At 42.2% G+C, this 18,076-nt stretch overlaps 2 protein-coding genes and 1 non-coding gene across 3 annotated transcripts; 1 reads left to right on the forward strand and 2 right to left on the reverse strand.

Annotated features, from left to right (window-relative positions):
• Positions 1-6,706: 6,706 nt before the first annotated feature.
• Positions 6,707-6,778, reverse strand: Trnap-cgg. The gene has a single exon. It is a non-coding gene; the product is annotated as a tRNA-Pro (tRNA).
• Positions 6,779-9,258: 2,480 nt separating this feature from the next.
• On the forward strand, positions 9,259-10,078 carry LOC111605297 (proteasome subunit alpha type-6-like). Its single transcript, XM_030224101.1, has one exon. It carries the CDS (start codon positions 9,309-9,311, stop codon positions 10,056-10,058), a length of 750 nt encoding a protein of 249 aa, XP_030079961.1. The 5' UTR covers positions 9,259-9,308; the 3' UTR covers positions 10,059-10,078.
• Positions 10,079-13,847: 3,769 nt separating this feature from the next.
• Positions 13,848-15,262, reverse strand: LOC111605448 (peptidoglycan-recognition protein SA). Its single transcript, XM_023323968.2, has 3 exons — positions 14,805-15,262; positions 14,267-14,385; positions 13,848-14,165 (listed from the first exon to the last, which is right to left on the reverse strand). The coding sequence occupies exons 1-3, from the start codon at positions 15,110-15,112 to the stop codon at positions 13,981-13,983; spliced, it is 612 nt and encodes a 203-aa protein (XP_023179736.2). The 5' UTR covers positions 15,113-15,262; the 3' UTR covers positions 13,848-13,980.
• Positions 15,263-18,076: the final 2,814 nt, after the last annotated feature.

Below are 18,076 nucleotides of genomic sequence, written 5' to 3' on the forward strand. Positions count from 1 at the left end.
AACAATTTGTGGCAAAGGCAATTTTCGAGGCTTGCAATCAACATGCACATATGATCTAGCAGGCCTACAGCTACAGATATATATATATACAGTTACTTATGTATATGTATACATATATATATATTTACGATATGTTTTGGTTGCCTGATTAAAATTCTTCTGAAATTGCAGCTGACATCAGCATCAACATCAAAGACGCAGAGCTCGGGTAGAGCGTGCAGAGAGGCGGAACTAGGAAGGAGTTTGAGCAGTAGGCGTGGCAACTACATTTAGGTCCAACTTCAAGCGCACATAACACAACTGGCGGCCAACTAGTTGGCTTTTGCTCGCTTTCTTTTACAAGAAAGCTCAATCTCATTTTTTTTTTTGATAATTTTTCAATAATTTTTTTCTTTTAAACTGTGTCCATCTGTTGTTGTTGTTGTTGTAAATGGCGTGAGAAAGACACGCCTCTTGCTTCGATTAAAAAAAATAAATGTAAACAAATATCAAGCATTGTCTCATGATAAAACATAAGCATTAAGACTCAACTGTGAGAGGGGGAGAGAGCAAGAGAGAGCAAGAGAGGGAGAGAATGAGAGAGATAGTTGATGGTGTTTGGTATTTGGCATTAAGAAACTCTATAAGTAGCTAGAGCATTTGTTGGGATAGCAATGAACGACTAATAAATACCCAGCAATTCTGAAGCAAGGTTACAAATAAAAACAAATCTTTGATTCATGTGTTGCCGAATAGTCTTTGAAGGAGCCTCGGGGCCAAGCCGAATTTAAGCAAAAAGTGAAATATTTAAAGCCTCCCCACGAGCAGCTTTATGCCTCGACTGACTCTGACTTCGTATTAGGCAGCCAAAAACAAAGAGCCTTAGAATCTGGGACAGTCAGAGAGAGAGAGAGAGAGAGGAGAGAACAGCAGCTAAAGCTGTAGAGCTGCTGGCTGTGCCGCAATCGAGGCCACACAAATGGATGCTTGAGGCCGTTGTTGTTGTTGTTGTTTTTGTTGATTGTTGCTGTTGCTAATGCTGGTCATCAACTGAGCAGAAGTCACGCAACGAATTGGCGACAATTACCTAAGAGGCCGATGAACATTCCTGCTGCAAGCAAAATCTACCATAAGCTCTAAGCGAGCATAGTCGACTAGCGCATGCCCTGTATATATAATTGATTATCTACAAGCAATTCTAAGAACTCAATGCAAGGGTATTCAAAGTTAGCCAAAGGCAATGGCCAAGACACAAAGCCCACTGATTGTTAAACAAATTGTTGGACAGTTATTAAGTCGTTGTTGTTGTTGTCGTTGTTGTGTTCACTTTGCATTGCGATGCTGGCGCCAGCATTTCCATTAGCTCAGCTCTGGCCAACTGTGCGTGTGCGAGCGTGTTTGAGCTCGAAAAACGTGACATAATGCAAAACAAAAGACGAACAAAGCAAAGGGCCAAAATTGTCTAGACCCAAAATAAGAGGAAGAAACTGACTCTGCCTGCTGATAAGCAAGTAGAATGCTTAATAAGAAACTAAGAATTTCAGCTTGAGTAATGCACAACAACAGGTGGGACACAGGAATAAGTTGTGTTACTTCAATCCAATAAAGAGGATAAGCAACTTTATCTAACAGGACTCGAACCTGGGACAGATGGAACTCGAGCTGGAGCTGCAAGTAAGACAAAGCGAGGCTTGACTATGAACTAAAAGCAAACACTGAAGCCATAGCATCGTGAATACTTGATAAGATAATGCTATTGCCGTCGCATCGTTTGACTTATAGGTTGATCTTAAAGCAGAGCTCAATTATAATCAATAATTGTTAATGCTCTTTTTCTATGTTGTCTTATTTGCCTGCCTGAACATTCCTTTGCTATGCGGCAAATGGCATGAGTTGCACTTCTCGGCAACTTTCCTCCCGCCTCCCCCGGCGCTGACTGCGCAATTACAATAGAGCAATCAGAGAGAGGGAGAGAGAGATCCCCTCCGCCCCTTTTCAATTACATTGCTCTCACGTAAGTATGCCAAGAATGCTGAGCACCTGTTGGCATCATTTTTGCCTTCGCCTGAGCAAACGAGTGGCCGACCCTGAAATCAATGCAGTTCTCTATACGCTCTATGCTCGATGCTGTATTGCTATTTACTTACTCAGCACACACACGATTATACTGAACAAGTGTGTATGTGAGTGTGTGTGTACATTTGTTTATCGACTTGCTGCATGGAACGTGTCGAGCTCGACTGCAAAGATTGGCCCAACTGCTGCACAGCGAGTCAATCGACCAGCTGCTGTTGTGCCCTAGAATATGTTTGAAGAAGGGTATATTGCACTTGTGACAGCCAGAAAGCTAGCTAACGAATGTATCATGTCTAAAGCACAAGCTCATCTTGATAAGAATCGATTTTCAGTCCTGCTTCTTCAGACAAACTCGATAAGTATTGGGGCGAGAGCCATGCAATTTGAGTGGTAGCTGCTTGAAACATATATCTATACGAAAATGAATTCATTCTCTTGTAGACTCAAGTTTGCCTGTTGCATATGCATTACTCGAGTGCTATCAGAGCACACATTCGGGCTGCAGCTGCTTGAAATGTTTGTTTCAACTTCTTTTCATTCTACGATCTGAGCTAGTCGGAACAGTTGCGCACTCCAATTTGAATGCTCGACTGGGCCCACGTATGCCCACTCTGGGCCTTTGGTCTCTTCCTAATTTGACAATTTAACGGGCCTGCATACAGCTGGGGGCGTTGTTGTTGTTGTTATTACTGCCCACGCCACAAGCTTCAACCGAGCTGCCGCCCACGCGGCAGCAGTTGGGCTGCTGTTGCTGCTGCTGCCCCGGTCATTGGTTAGCCCCAACAACTGTTTGGAGTCGCATTCCGTCTGCTGCAGCTATCAATTTGACACTCCGTCGGGCGCATCTAATGCGACAACCGATACTCCTGCCCAGCTTGCAGCTTGCAGCTTGGGGCATGTCTGATTGATTAGACGCAGCGACGATGACAGCAGCTGTGCCGCTTAATTGCACAGCGCAACATAGAATCAACAGAAGAGCTAAGCATTCGCCGCTTACTACACTTCAGCAATACGCTGTAAAGAGCCAAAGAGCTGCTTGGCTAGAGCTGATGAGAGCAGAGCAGTCTAAGTCCAAGAATATCTCCTCACTTCTGCATCGTGGCGCTATCTCTGGCTATATACCCTCTAACTCTAGCCCTGACGACGGCCAACTAAGCGACACTGACGCACAATGGGCGTCTTTGTTCAAAAGCAGCAACAACAATGGACCATGCTATAAGATAGGGGGCGGGGCTGAGGGGCTTAACCGCGAAATCGAGAAGTTGCGGACAATCAAGACTTGTGGCTGACAGACAGACAACTAGATAGATAGAAAACAGCTGGACAAATAGACGGACAGCCGAACATGCAGCATAGCTCATAGCAATGCGACGTGAAAAGCTTTGCAATCATTTGCCCAGCTGTGGTACAAAGTAAAGTTAACTATCCCTGATCCCTAAGTTAGTCGTTGATCTGCAATCTACGATGCTTCATCTATGGTCCTTGATCGCCGATAGCTCTTCCACAATCATCGATTTTGCGATCAGCCCGAAATGCGATCAGTGATCCTCGATCTAAAGCTTCTATTCTACGATCCTCGATCTGTATTACCAGATTCTCGATATCCTATTTCCATACACTGGTCTCCATTGAACTTCGATCGCCCATTCCGAATCACAGATTTCCGTTCACCGATCCTCGATCAGCTATCTCCGCTTGTCAGGAAAACTCAGCGCCAATCAAATGGAAATTGCTAAAGCTTCGTGTGTGGCGCAACCGCAGCTGTCAGAATTGCGTGTCGCCAAATTCTTTTTGCCGTGCTGCCCTCCCTCCCCAGTAGCCGCCCATCAACAACAACGCAGCAGTTAAGGCATGTAAATTGCTGGCATAGCCGGCGCTGTCAAATGTGAACTTCATTAGACGAGCCTCAATGCTGTGGCCATTAGTAACACCTTAAACCAGATAATTATGGCCAAGACTATAAATCAGCCAGCTCCAAAAGATACCAACAGATACTTAAGATGCTTTTCTAGATACTCAGGTGCTTAAAGATCTGCGGCTAACGCTGAGTGTTGAGTATTGATTGCTCGTGGGCGTTTTTATGCTAATCTATTGAATATATGTTTTGCTCGGTCTTTGTATACCCTGTACAGATTGATGATCTCTTAGGGGTGTGACAATGAATCTGAGTGATGGCATCAATACACGGATGGATAAGATGGATGGATACAATTTAATGAGAATCGCATTTTATGAAACACATTTCTATGTTTCTGTTTATATATTTGACTCTAATTGATCATACATCGATAAATATCGATAGTTCTTGTTACATTTCACAATGTCTATCAGCCCAGAGACATAGTCGCATCAAAACTCAAACTCGAATTCCCTTTACGAGTAAAACATTTTCTTAAGCAATCGATAAATATCGGTTTGCTAAGCCTGCTCTTAACAGCATGAAGTGGACCTTACAGCTCTTCTAGCTCAGTTCATACAAGCTGCACCTAAATTCATTAATTACAGGGTACATATGCTAGTCGTTCGCTCAAATCAAAACCCACAAAAACTAAGGCAAAGCGCTGCTGTGATACATTCCACACACGAAACCAGACTACAATACCAACTACACACTGGCACACACACACACATGTTTATGTATGTATCTTATATTGAGCTACAAATTCTTGCTTTTGTCTTTTGCTAGCTCGTTTTTGTGGCTTTTAGCCACGTGCTGCATCACTCCAGCGTCTCAAACTATTTTTTTTTGTTTTTTATGGAAATTAACATTTTTTAATGGGTTTCTTTTAGTTGTATACCCTCTAGCCGAAGCACTGCTATAAGCAGGGTATATTGTTTGCTAAGTATATATATATATTCTTGATCTACATTATTAATGAAATCAATTGAGCTGTATCTGCCAGTGTCTCTGTCTATAGAAGTTATAGACTTCAAATTTTATTAGTTGCGCTAAGAAGAAGCTTCAATCAACTTCCTCTAACATTTAGAATGAACAACGATAAGTATCGATTGATTATTTAATTTGGTATATAAAGTACCCTTTCTCTCCCTCTATTTCCTCCCAAATTTTCAGGTGCTTCAGTAACTCATGTTCAACAGACACTGCAGAGTATCTGCTAGTCGCCCATACACCACCAGAGAATATAAAGGTAGATATAAAGTATACTTATAAGTATATACATACATATATCCATCAAGAAGTCAGCAATTCGTTAATCATTAATGTAATTTGGTGGCCTGAGCCGAGTCTCAATCTCTCTAAAATCTGTGTTGCGTGGAAAATGCAGCGAAACAATGGACCAAACAGATCTGGCAAAGGCATTTAACGGTTATTATTCGAGCTGCAGGTGCAGCCAGGTAGGCGAGTATGGGGCTTGAGGAAATTAAGCAATATAGGCAAACAGCATCTCAGATTTGGTGTGTAAACGGAGCCACAGTTGACTGTATAAAACTAGCTAATCTAGCGCCATCTGACGTCGAGTAGAGTTTAGTTGCAGTCTAAAAACTTCATAGAAAAGTTAAGGAGCAAATGATGCAGACAATTCTGATTTTCAGCTAACTCCAAGTCTTTGTCTCTGTCTCTTTCGCTCCCTCTCTTCCTCTGTCTCTCTCTCTCTCTCTCTGTCAGCTTTTTCCGACGAATTTTATGGATTTTAGATTCTTCTATGGATATTATACAAGCTGCAGGTGCAACTAGCCGGGGAAAGTAGCACTCGAAGGAATGCCTGATATTACAGCGCCATCTAGCGGCGAAGAGCGCCGAGCTGTTGATTATCGGAGCTAAGCTAACAGCTAAAAAAGCTACAACGAAATGCACTTGAAATGCCGCGCTAATGAGCAAATGATGCATGCAATCGAGAATTATTCTCTCTCTCTCTTTCTCTACCTCATTCTCTCTCTGAAATCTCTGTTTGTGAGAAAACAGAAGACTGTGGCTCAGCCACTTGAACAAATTGTGGGAGTGCAGCTCAAGTAGAGAGAGTGAGAGAGGGAGAGGGCGATGTCAGCTCATATCTTAATCAATCAATCTATAATTTAAAATCGATTAACAAGCCAAAAAAAAAAAAAAAAACAGCTCCAAAGTGAGTTGGGAAAATAAAGCTGAATTGCTCCTGCAAGAAGTCCAGTCGTTGCCTTAGTTGAGATGTTGAAATTTGTTAGCCTCGAGTGCTGAACGAAAATGCGAGATGAAAAGAAACGAAAAACAACAAAACGACACGCAACACAACGAAGATCGGCCACAGAAAACATATAATTAGAGCCAAGACAACTTGATGATGATGATCATTGTGACGATGATGAAGCTGCCGCTGCTTCAACAGTTACAGTTCATTCCCGCCCCCTCAGTCGATAAGCTCGGCGACGCCCACCACAAAGCGCTGAATGTGGCCAAATGACAAATGGTTGATATGGAATGCTGCCTCCCCCACTACCTCTGCCGGCCCTCTAAAAGAACTGAGAAAAATAGAAAGATAGAAAGATGAATGCTAAACGAGCCGCCGATAGTAATCTCTTTTATAATATTTCAAATCAAAATACAACAAAAAATATCGTTTGGGCGTCGACTCCGCGACCTCTCGCACCCCGTTAGCAATCTCTATTATTATAATAATATTTCAAAAAGAAAAAGAAAAAGAAAAAAATCACACTTGGGCTCGTCCGGGAGTTGAACCCGGGACCTCTCGCACCCGAAGCGAGAATCGTACCCCTCAACCAACGAGCCGTGCTAATTCCCAATATTAACAATTGCTGTTCTGCGCGCATGTGTGTGTGCGTGTGTGTGAGTAAATTTCAATTGCAGCTAGCAGTGAGGAGGGAAGGAGTAGAATAGAGGCACGGGTGAAAGTGCGAGGGAGAAGGCAAGTCTAAGTCACTTTCAGAAGTTCTTTTTGTTGTTGTGAGCAAACTTCAATTGCTGCTAGAAGAGAGCAGAGAAGTGGAAGACGAAAGGAAGGTGTGAGTGTGGAAGGGAGAAAGCAACACGCTGTGAAGTCAATTTTAGAAGTTGTTGTTGTGAGCAAACTTCAAATTGCAGCTAGCAAAGAAGAAAGAGGGAGAGAGAGAGAGAGCAATACTGGGAGTGGGACTGGAGGGTAATTTCTGCGATCAATGTGAAAAGTTCTTGTTGTTTATAGCCAGATGCCAGCAAATCAGCATGCATCTGCATGTGTATATATGTGTGTGCATATATATAGGTGAAGTACAGCATATATGCATAAGTATATGCATATATGGGGTGCGTGTGCAGCATATTCCAAGATCTGTTTATTGTTTACACTGGACGCCGCGTAACGAGAGATGCCAAAAAACTGAAACCAGAAGAAGAAAGGGGAAAGGGAAAAGGGCAAAAGCTATAAAAACTGAAAATGTGTTTGTGGCGGCAAAACGTATAAGGAAATATACTCTATAAATACCAAGTTAAGATATGCTCAATAAGAAGTCCGTATATGGAATAGATTTCAAATACCATAATAAAGATATACATATTAGATGTGTATATATAGTTAACTATTTTATAATCTTTTCTACTCTGACTTGTGGGCAAAGTCAATCAGGACATGCACATGCCCAAGTTTTTTGTTAGGGTATAGGAATTTCGTTGGCTATCGCTGCAGTGGGTGCCTGGCCGATCTATCAGTTAGCCTGGCTTTATAATAAAGCACAAGCACATTTGCCTCACATTCAATTTTGTTACAATTTATATTTGAAAATTTCTTTTGAAACAACGGGGGAGAGATCGTGCAGAGGAGGCGGGCCGGGTAGCGGGGGGCGGGAGGCGGTGTGCGTGGGGGTCAAGTGGAATGAGATGAGAAAAAAGTACATTGTTGTTGCTGTTGGAGCTTTAATGGCTGCAGCTATTTATGCACTTGATGTTCCAACTGCCCCCGACTTCATCACCAGCTAATTTTACTCCACTCCCGCCTCCACCTCCCTCTCGCCCCTCTACCTTCTCCTCTTATGCTTTCACAGACCATTTGCAAGCGAATTGAAATGGATTTTTATTTTGAATTGCTTTGGAGCTGATTTGCTTGAATGCCGAGCTGTGCGCCGAGCACTAATCACTTCGGTCCACTACAGTAGTCGCTCGAGAGATAGAAATTAAGTTGCACTCTCTTCTTCCTTGCAACCTGTGTATATACACATATATCTATTAATCTCTTTCTCTATATCTCTATGTCTCTCTGTATCTTTATAATACTCTTTCTCCCTCTCCATCCCTCTATATCTCTCTCTGTATCTTTATAATTCTCTCTCTCTCACTCTTTCTCTCTCTCTCTCTCTCTCTCTCTCTCTCTCTCTCTCTCTTTCACTTTCTCTGTACATATATATATCTCAGCTGCATTTCTCTCTCTATCTCTTTGTATTCTTTTACCATTTCCTCGCAAGTTGATTTCACTTTTTCTGATTCAATCTAGTTCCCCCTTCCCTCTCTGTCTCTCTCCCTCTTTATCATGATGCTTCCCTGTTTTATGGGTCAGAGTCTTTTCAGAGTCTCCACGCAATTTGCTTTGAACAATTGCTAAATTAACATACTCCATAGCTCCATAGCTCCATAGCTCCATAGCTTCGTAGCTCCGTAGCTGTGTAGCTCTTCGCTCTGCTACTCTCCGTCTTTAGTGCTTAAGTGGAACGAGAACGGTTAGTTAATAGAGTCACAGAGCTAATGCGTAATGACTAATGACTAATGATTAATGACTAATGCCTAATGATATAATATGATGATAACAATGACACTTAGTGACAACAATTGAAGTTTTCCATAAAATCTTCAAACTTAATTTGTTGCAGATCTTTAAATCAGCTTTCAAATGCTTATTTGAAATGCTTAATTGAGTGCGACCGACTTGTAGATACCCTGGAATTTTAATACTTAAAATAAATGTATAATAATGCACTGGCAATGTTACTTAAGGTTAAAGAAAGGGTCTCAAACATACGATTTTTATCGATTCTTATTAATTCCCATGGAAATAAAATTTTGTACAAAAGCTATATATAACTGTAATATATCCCGATACGATACGAGTACGAAGTGATCGCATCAAAAAGCCCTTCGACTAGAACTTCAAGCAAGTCGACATCTACTAGAGAGATCTTAACAGAATTCATTCATTCAACAGCTAGATGTGAATACATACATACAAACATATACATATACATATACATATAAATATATAGATATATATATATGTGTACATATAGATATATATTTGTACAGATATAGACGTTTGTTTTCAAAAAGATAGAACGCTATGGCGCGCTGTGGCACCGCAGGCTTCGATCGACATATAACTGTCTTTTCGCCAGACGGACGTCTGTACCAGGTGGAGTACGCTTACAAGGCAGTCGTTGGGGAAAACCGCACAACGGTCGCCTTGACGGGCGCCAACTGTGTTGTGCTGCTGATACAGAGGAAGCCGGTAAATCATATGACCATAGCAGCAACTGCGACTCGATTGTTCTCCGTTTCGAAGGGAGTTGGATGTGCGATGCTCGGACGTCTAGCCGATGCCCGTTCCCAGGTGAACAGGGCAGTCCAAGAGTCAGCAACATATGAATATACGTACGGCTATCCGATGCCCATAGACGTGCTGGGCTTTCGCATGGCCGATATCAATCAGGTGTACACTCAGAATGCCGAGATGCGTCCGATGGGTTGTTCCATGGTGTTGGTCTCCTACGATTCGGAATTCGGGCCAATGATCTACTGCACGGATCCCTCTGGCGCCTGCATTGGCTATCGCGCCTGCGTCTTCGGCACCAACATGAAGCGGGGCAATCTCTACGTGGACAGGCTGTACAAGCCCAATATGAACACCGACAGGACCATTAGGCTGGCCATCAACTCATTGTCCTATGCCCTGGATAAGATGCTTAAGGCAAGCGATTTCGAAATGGCAATTGTCACAAAATCGAATCCCAATTTCTATATGCTAAGTGAGTCCGAGATCAAGTCTCACTTAAGCCGCATGGTCTCTGGCCGGCGGAAGAGAAAAGCTTAAGTTGTTCCTATACCTTGCCATTGTTACTATAAAAAAGGTTCAAGTTCAATTAAATCTATTATCTCTATATATGCGTCAGGGCACTCGATACGAATGACCCAGGTCTTATAGCTCTCGAGAATCAGTGAATCCAAGTTTATACCTTGGTTATAGAGATTCTAAACTAAGAGACAGGATCTTTGCGGATCAAGGAATTCCAGGTGCTACATTGATCATAGTTTTACGAAAGCCAGCCAAGAAAGGAATTGTGTTTTAGCTTCATATAGCTGAAAACATTTGTATACCAAGTCTGATACAGCTAGCTATAATATTTATCGAGTTCTCGGAGAACGATTCCGAATATCGATATCTGGTATAAATATCAAATTCGAGTCTCTGGAGATGCTCTCGGTATACTCTCGTTGACTGTTACGAGCGAACGTAGAGTGATTAGGTTCGAGCTACGCTTCAGCTTAATTAACAAACTTTTGGTGCAGACGCACTTAACGGCAGTTTCACAAGCAACAGCTGGTGGGGGAGGGGTGAGGGCAGGTGTAGCTGCTGCAAGGCAGGTGAAAATCGTTGGGGCGACAGCCACTGCGTAAATTTTACGCAATTGGGGACAACAAATCACACGCACTGCAATTTAGTGGAGACTGGAAGCGCAGACTGGAATTGTGGCTAGGCCTGTGTGGGCCCGGCGGGTCTGGCTGTCGCACCGATTGAGGTTATGAGACGTTGTCGCTTGTTGTCTTAGCGCGAGGCCCGAGGCGTGCAGCGATTATGCAAATGCATCGAATTTCGAATTTCACTTGACCAAAAACGCATCTAAGACGCATCGAGACGCTGAAGCCATAAAAATCAAGTCCAGCCAGACGCATTCCACATCAAGTACAACCCAGAGCGTATGCGACTGGCGAATACCCTATGTTAAAGTTTTAGTGCAGGGTCTATTACATACTACAACAGGCTAAGCCCCTTTTAGGGCTTCTGATTGAGTACAGAAACTGTGACTACGTGATACCCTATAAAAGCAATTATAACGCATTTCATTTCACACTCATCTTAATGATATTTTAGCGCGTGTAAATACCAAAAATACCAAATATACCAAATATACAGAGAGAAACCCCTTTTCAGAGAAGTATATTATAGATAAATAGGTAATATTCTTGATTTGCTTAGCTCTGCAGCTCAAAGGGCCAAGCATTGCCTATCGATATTTATCGATTTAAGAGCATTGAAATTAAGCTGTGCTTGAAAAACTAAATTCTAAAAACAAATTATATTAATTTTGGGTATTCACATGTGAAGCAGCGCCAGCTGGATCATCGATTTGTTGCTTTATCTCGATATTTATCGATAGTAAGCATTGTAGTTGTGCAAGTGGGCAACTCTATTCCTTCTGAATATGTACAGGGTAAACGCATGTAGAGCAACATAAATTTGTTTGTTTTTTTTTCTCGATTTTGGACTTCAGTGAATGCACGTACGAAACGGTAACAAGACAAATCTGTGCGAAATGTGTTTCTACATGTTTTAGTTTTTGGTTTTATCTTTTACGCAATTGCCATATCGTACATGGCTTTACAACAACAACAACAACAACAACATTTTTTGGCAAAAGTTGCTAAACATTAAGAGTTGATGACCCCGAAAGCCCAAAGAAGATGCCGAATGAAGCCGACCAACAACAAGCAAATTGAGTCGATTACAAAAAACGGCAAAGGCCATGAAATCAAAATATCTTATGTTGATTGATGTGTGTTCCAAAAGCTGAGAACTTGCCAGAAATGCAACAAGAACGAAAGATCAATAACTGTAAATGGCTAAAGAGCACATTTTGCCAAGGCTTCACGATGCCAAAAACTGAAACCAGCTAACTAACCATGGTAACTCGATCTACATGAAGTTTGTGAAATACACGAAACTAAATGACTGATTGATAAGAGTCTAAAAGAAATTAAAACCAAAAACCAAATGCAAGCTTAAAAATGTCTTTAAAACTCATGAAAAATGCAAAGAAAACTGTTTCTTACGCGCAAAGCCGGTTAACATTTGCGTCCATGTCTGTTTTCATTTCTCAGCTCATTCGAATTAACAAATCCAGCTGCCTAACATATTCCCCATGCAAAATCCGAATCAAACGGAAACAGCTCCAATTGGAAATGCCTAAACGCGCCTCTTAATTTACGCTTATCAATAAGCTGTTTGCCAAACGCAGCTCATTCCAACTCACGCATGCAATTCCCGTTCCAAGTCCAATTGGAATCGTCATATTTCCAATAGCATTCCATTTGCTTACCTCTGTGCACTGTTAGGAGCTGTTGATCAATTGTTGCTGCGCAGACTCAACAGTTGCGCGTGCATAGCGGAAGTTTGTAAAGGAAATTTCGGTTGACCGCAGGATAAGCCCGAATGTTCCAAGAGCGAGCGAGAGCGCAGATAAGTAGCCAAGACCGTTGATTTTGATTTTGATTTTGGTTTGGCTTTTGCTAGTGGCTTGGGCTTTGACTTTGGATTTGGCTTTGACTTTGGCCTCGCAGCGTGTCGAACGTTAAGGTGAATATTTTTCACACGCTTTCACTTGCACATCAACCAAAAAAAATAAAACAAAATCAACAAACACACAGATAAAAAAGAATTTTGTTGCTTTGTTTTGCGTTTTGCAGTTATTTTCTATTTCGCTTAACTGTATTTCACTGCACTGCAATTTCTGCATTGACCGTAGTTTTTGCTTTGCACTCAGCACAAAAGCAAACATAAAACACAAACACATAAAAAAACAAGAAACGGCGCGAGAATAGTAAAAACAATTTAAACAAAGTCAAAAAGCAATTGCCGGCCGCTGAACGCGCGCAACCTCCTCCTTCTCTGAGAGCGATACAACAACTGTTTTTATGTTGGCCCCATCCGTGGCAGCGCTATGCAACATGTGTGTGCGATAGATACCATAACGAATATGCTACGCAAGCTGACTATCGATGATTGGCGCCAAAATAAACAGCGTTTGAAATTAGCAGCTAATGCAAGCCTGTATGTAAATTGATTGAATATATGAATTAAGGTAAATATCAAATTAAGTTAACAAATACATTAATATTGTAATCGCGTTCGAGATTAGCATTGTTTGATATTCAAGAATAAGTAATATGCTCTAAGTGCAATGAATACCGGCTAGAAGATGCCTATCGTTATGCTCATAATTGCGCAAGGTGGCGCAAAAGTGAGCAGCCAATTAAAAAAAGGTGTTGACGCTTAAAAAAAAAAAAGGTTGTAAGGATCTTTTAAAACCTCTGTTTGATCAGTTAATTTCGTTAATTCTACTTAATAAAATTCAGCGCAGTGTAAAATGACAGATTCAAGTGCGTGGACAAGTGCGCCAATTCCAGCAAAGTTATCGATTTATTGTGCAGTGCTGCACTTCGCCTTTTGACGCTAGAGGGCATCGCAGTTGTTTTTCGCCTACGCTAGCTGGCAAATGGCGCTGCTTAAGAATACTAATGCTTATGTAAAATATATGAATATATTAAGCATGTACAGAAAAAAATACATTATTTTTACGTTGTGCACAGACCAGCTGTGTTTAGCTGTTATTTAAAAATTGTATCTACATCATTTGATGTTCGCTTAGCAGTGGCTCTACAACTGTAATGATTAACATTTATCGATAGGTGCGATAGTTTTTATATAAATGATCACTGTTCCTTTGCCACTGTCGTTGGTATATATATCGATAAGAGCGTTTGTTTGCTCATTTTTGCGCGAACTTTTGAAAAAAGGTTATCAGCGGCGGCTTGTATTTGTTATTGTTTTCGTTTTATTGCTTATCATATTAGCAACGTAGCTGTGTGCAAAACACAAGTCGATGCAAAACAACAAAAAAATAGTAAAAATAAAATTGATTCTCTTTCTCTCTCTATATCTGTCTCTCTCTCTCTCCCTATGGATTTGACAGCCAATGGGGCCATTCCTGTATTTCATTGTAGAGTGTCAGACCTGGACTCAGAGTAGTTATCACCTGGGATGCTCCAATCAAGTCATAATCCTCCCTCAGCTCGCCCAACTTAACGCCGCATTCCAACAGCTTGCGGCAGGCATTCAAAGCGGCTTCCGATGGCAACTTATCTGTAAGAAGGAGGACAAGAGCGAGGACGAGGACGAGGGCGAGGAGCAGGTGGAAGAGCATGAAGACGCCGCAGCAGGAGTGGAAGATTGCATCTACTCACCCACGAAGTTGCCGATGAAAGCAATGCCCGTTCCATTCCCATTGTAGCCATAGGTATGCGCGCCTCTTACGCCCCAGCCGGTGCCCTCGTAGACCAGTCCATCATTCCCTATAAGAAAGCTACAGAGCATTGGGTGGGGCATCAATAGAAATTCAAATTAAACTTAAATTTGCCAGCAGCTGAGATATCCTGTAAAATGCATATGAATAGACCCTTAAAAATAGCTTGCCCTATTTTTATACCCTGTAAACTGTACAAATACTCTAAAAATAGAGATACCCTGTGAAAAGAATGAAAACAATTTCAATGGAAAAAGAAGGAGTTTGCTACACATTGAAATACCCTGCAGAAAAAGCTTGTGAAACATTGGAACATCCTGTGAGTTATGGAAATATAAATACCCTATAGAAAAACATATGCTAGCATTCATTGAACTACTCTGTGCAAAGAGTGTCTGCTAAATACCCTGTAGATCGGGCTATTCGAGAAGTAGAAGTAGAATACCCTGTAAACGGCGATTGTCGGTTAGCGCACTCACTTGTAGCCAATGTCGAAGTAGTTCAGCTCTGTCTGGTGATACCCCTGCATACCCTGTAATATGTCGGCGCACTCAATGAAGCTGGAGCACTCGGCCGTCACCGTGTGATGGATAATCACATAACGTATCGGCCGCAGCTGATAATTGATGCCACGCGCCGGCTTCCCGCCCCACTGGCGCTTCAATTTGGTGGGCGGGCAAGCCACGCCCTTCTTGCGTCCCTTGCCAGAGCCGGCAGCGCCGGCAATGGCAGACATTGCCACAAGGCAGACAAAGAGAAGCAAAAGCGAATGCTTTAAGCTCGACATCTTCTGCTTCTACTTCTTTTTCTTCTTCTTGTTCTGCTTCTTTCTTCTACTTTGTTTTCGTTTGCTTCTTCCACAGATTCTTCTTCCTCCAGTGGCAGTTACGTCCGCTCGCCTCTGACTACGACTCACAACTGATCGCAGCAGCCGCAGCGCGCCGTCTTCTTATCAAGCGAAGCAGCTGACGTCCCAAGAGAGGGCAGCGCGTCGAGGGCGGCTAGGGGAGGGAGGCGGGGCTAAAGAATATGAGCATGAAAACAAGTTTTGTTTTTAATCTTCAACCTGTGCGGAGACTCTGATGGGGGTAGGGAACGGCAGAGTATGTTGATGTTTGGGTGAGCTAAGCAGCTTTGATTGATTTCACTGAGCTCTAAAGATCTTTCGATATATCTATATGTATATCTATATCTATATATATATATATGTGAGTGGTATATCTCTCGATCTCTGCCTCTCTCTCTTTCTTTCTGTCTTTCGATCTTTTTTCTCTCAGTCTCTCTCTCTCTCTCTCTCTCTCGCTGGATACTCTACTGACATCTAGACTGAATATAGTATTATATGGAGAGACTTGCAGTTCTATCTATTTATATATTCGCATTTATCACATATGTGGCCTGGGTCAGGGTATTCGCACTTCGCTTTGCACAATGAATCGCATTTCCTTGTTTTCAGTTATTACTTTATTTCGACGACTTTAGCTGGGAGTCCCAAATCATCAGTCGGCGCCTAATCCATTTGGGATGAGTGTTTCGTGTTCTCTCTCAGCCAGCTTCGACCCGATCCGATCCGATTCGTGAATCATGCTCAGAGCTTTACGAGCTGAGCTGCAGCATTTCCGATCTAAAAACCACTCGAGATCTAGCAAATTCTTTAAATTTATGGATATTACCTGGTGTGACGCGCCTTCCTGGATTTTTGTCAATAAAAGCTGCAGAAAACTTTATTTGCGGCCGTTACACTGCGCGAAAAGAGTTGGTCAATTATATTGAGAGAAGAGCATAGAAAATCCCAGTCAAGTACACTGGGAGAAAAGTGTGTTGCGACGTATCTAAGTAGGTACACTGAGAGAAAAACGTGGCAAAACTTTATTTAGCTAAATTACACTCAGAGAAAACGCGGCCTCAGCACAGTATAGTCAACTACACTGAGAGCAAAATATAACTAAGTATTTTTTCAACTGTTACACTGGGAGAAAAGTGAGTAAAACTGATTTTTGTCAATTACACTTAGAGAATAATGTGGTAATATATTTTTTTCTTGACATACACTCAAAGAAAAGAGTGTTTAAAGGTATTTCGATCTATGACACGGAGAGAAATGAACGATGTAACAGATATAGAGAGATAGAGATTCTCTTGCTGTGTCGTTCTGCCTCTCTTTCTCCCTATCTCTCTCTCTCTCTCACTCTCTTTCTCCCTCTCAGAGCTGGAGTAGAGAGAGGAGAGAGATTTTCTTTCTTATTCTCTTTCTCTCTACTACCCCCCCCCCCCCCTTCGCCCTATTGGCAACTGCGCAACACCTGTGCGCGAGTCAGCTCGGCAGGCTGTCTGCTACAGGGTGTTCGATTAGGCGCTTCAATGAACGCATTTCCCTGCACCACGTCGACAAGTCTTCAATAGGCTTTGGAGTATACGAATATATACATCTGTACAAATATATATATCTATATATGTATGTCTCGTGCACACATATATATCTATACATACACACAGGCATCAGCCAAGTTCTGTGGCACATGTTCGATTATGGGCAAAGCGCGACCGAGCAGAACCGGAGAGAAGCAAGCACGAAGTGAGAGTGCTTAAGTTGCGAGGAGTGCGCGACTAGTAAATACCCTGCAATCACATGCTAGCCGCTGCTGAGTGAACGCTCAATTGACTCAAGTCTGGAAACTGACAATACAAATTTGAAACTTTAACTCCAATATAGGGTATATGCATTCCATAAGTCAACTACTATAAACATTTCTCAACTCTGGAGCCCTAAAAAAGGTGGCAAATAATAGTAGAGTAAATCCAAAAGCTGTAAAAGTCGAGAGTTGCTTGGAAGCTTCTCTAACTGAAACTCTAAGTGAATATACCCCATATGACTGCTGCAAACAGGGTATATACCCCTTAAACATAAACAGGGTATGTTCCCGTGCAAACAGTCAAAATCAGCGTGTCACAGCATAACGAAATGTATATACCCCATTTGACTGTGGATAGAAACAAACACCGCCCAAAGCTGCACTGCATATACCTTTTGTAGCCATTGTGAACAGGGTATATTGCTCAAAAACACAGAATACTTCCCATTTGAATGCTGAGAACAGGGTATAACGAGTGTCAGCTGTCAGCCTTATGTATACGCCCCATTTTACAGGGTATATTCGTGGAAGAGCGAGTCTTGTCTTAAATCTGATTGAAAATACCTTAAAAAACTAAATGCATATGCCCTACAAGCACATAGAGTACAGGGTATATCCCTAACAATCGTATTTAGGCTGCAAACTACATGAACAAACCCTATTTGAGTTGAACAGGGTATCTATTGGTAGAATAACTAAATGAATATACCCCAATTGACACTGTTAAGCAGGGTATATGCATAAACAATCGAATCTATTGAGCCAAAGAGCATTGTCCTACACAACCGATATACCCCGTTGGCGCACGGCTTACAGGGTATATGAAAGAGCACGCTTTTGAGTACCGTTAAAAGGTCGTAGGCTCGGGCTGGGTTTGGGTTTGGGTTTGGAATTGGGCTTTGGTTGGCTAGGGGGTTCATCGATAGTTGTTGTGCTTCACTGAGTGCGCAAGGGTAATGAGAGAGAGCGAGAGAGAGAGAGAGAGGGATAGAGAGAACGCTGCCTCTGCTGCAGTCGCTGCCTCTGCTGCAGTCGCTGCCAATCCTGGCAGCGTTCAGCTCCTGGCCAAATGTTGCTTCCGTCAAATCCTTCAGCCGCATTCCGTGGCCAGTCGCAGC

Source organism: Drosophila hydei, unplaced genomic scaffold, assembly GCF_003285905.1.
Source record: "Drosophila hydei strain 15085-1641.00,03,60 unplaced genomic scaffold, DhydRS2 tig00000358-arrow-arrow-pilon, whole genome shotgun sequence".
NCBI lineage: Eukaryota > Metazoa > Arthropoda > Insecta > Diptera > Drosophilidae > Drosophila > Drosophila hydei.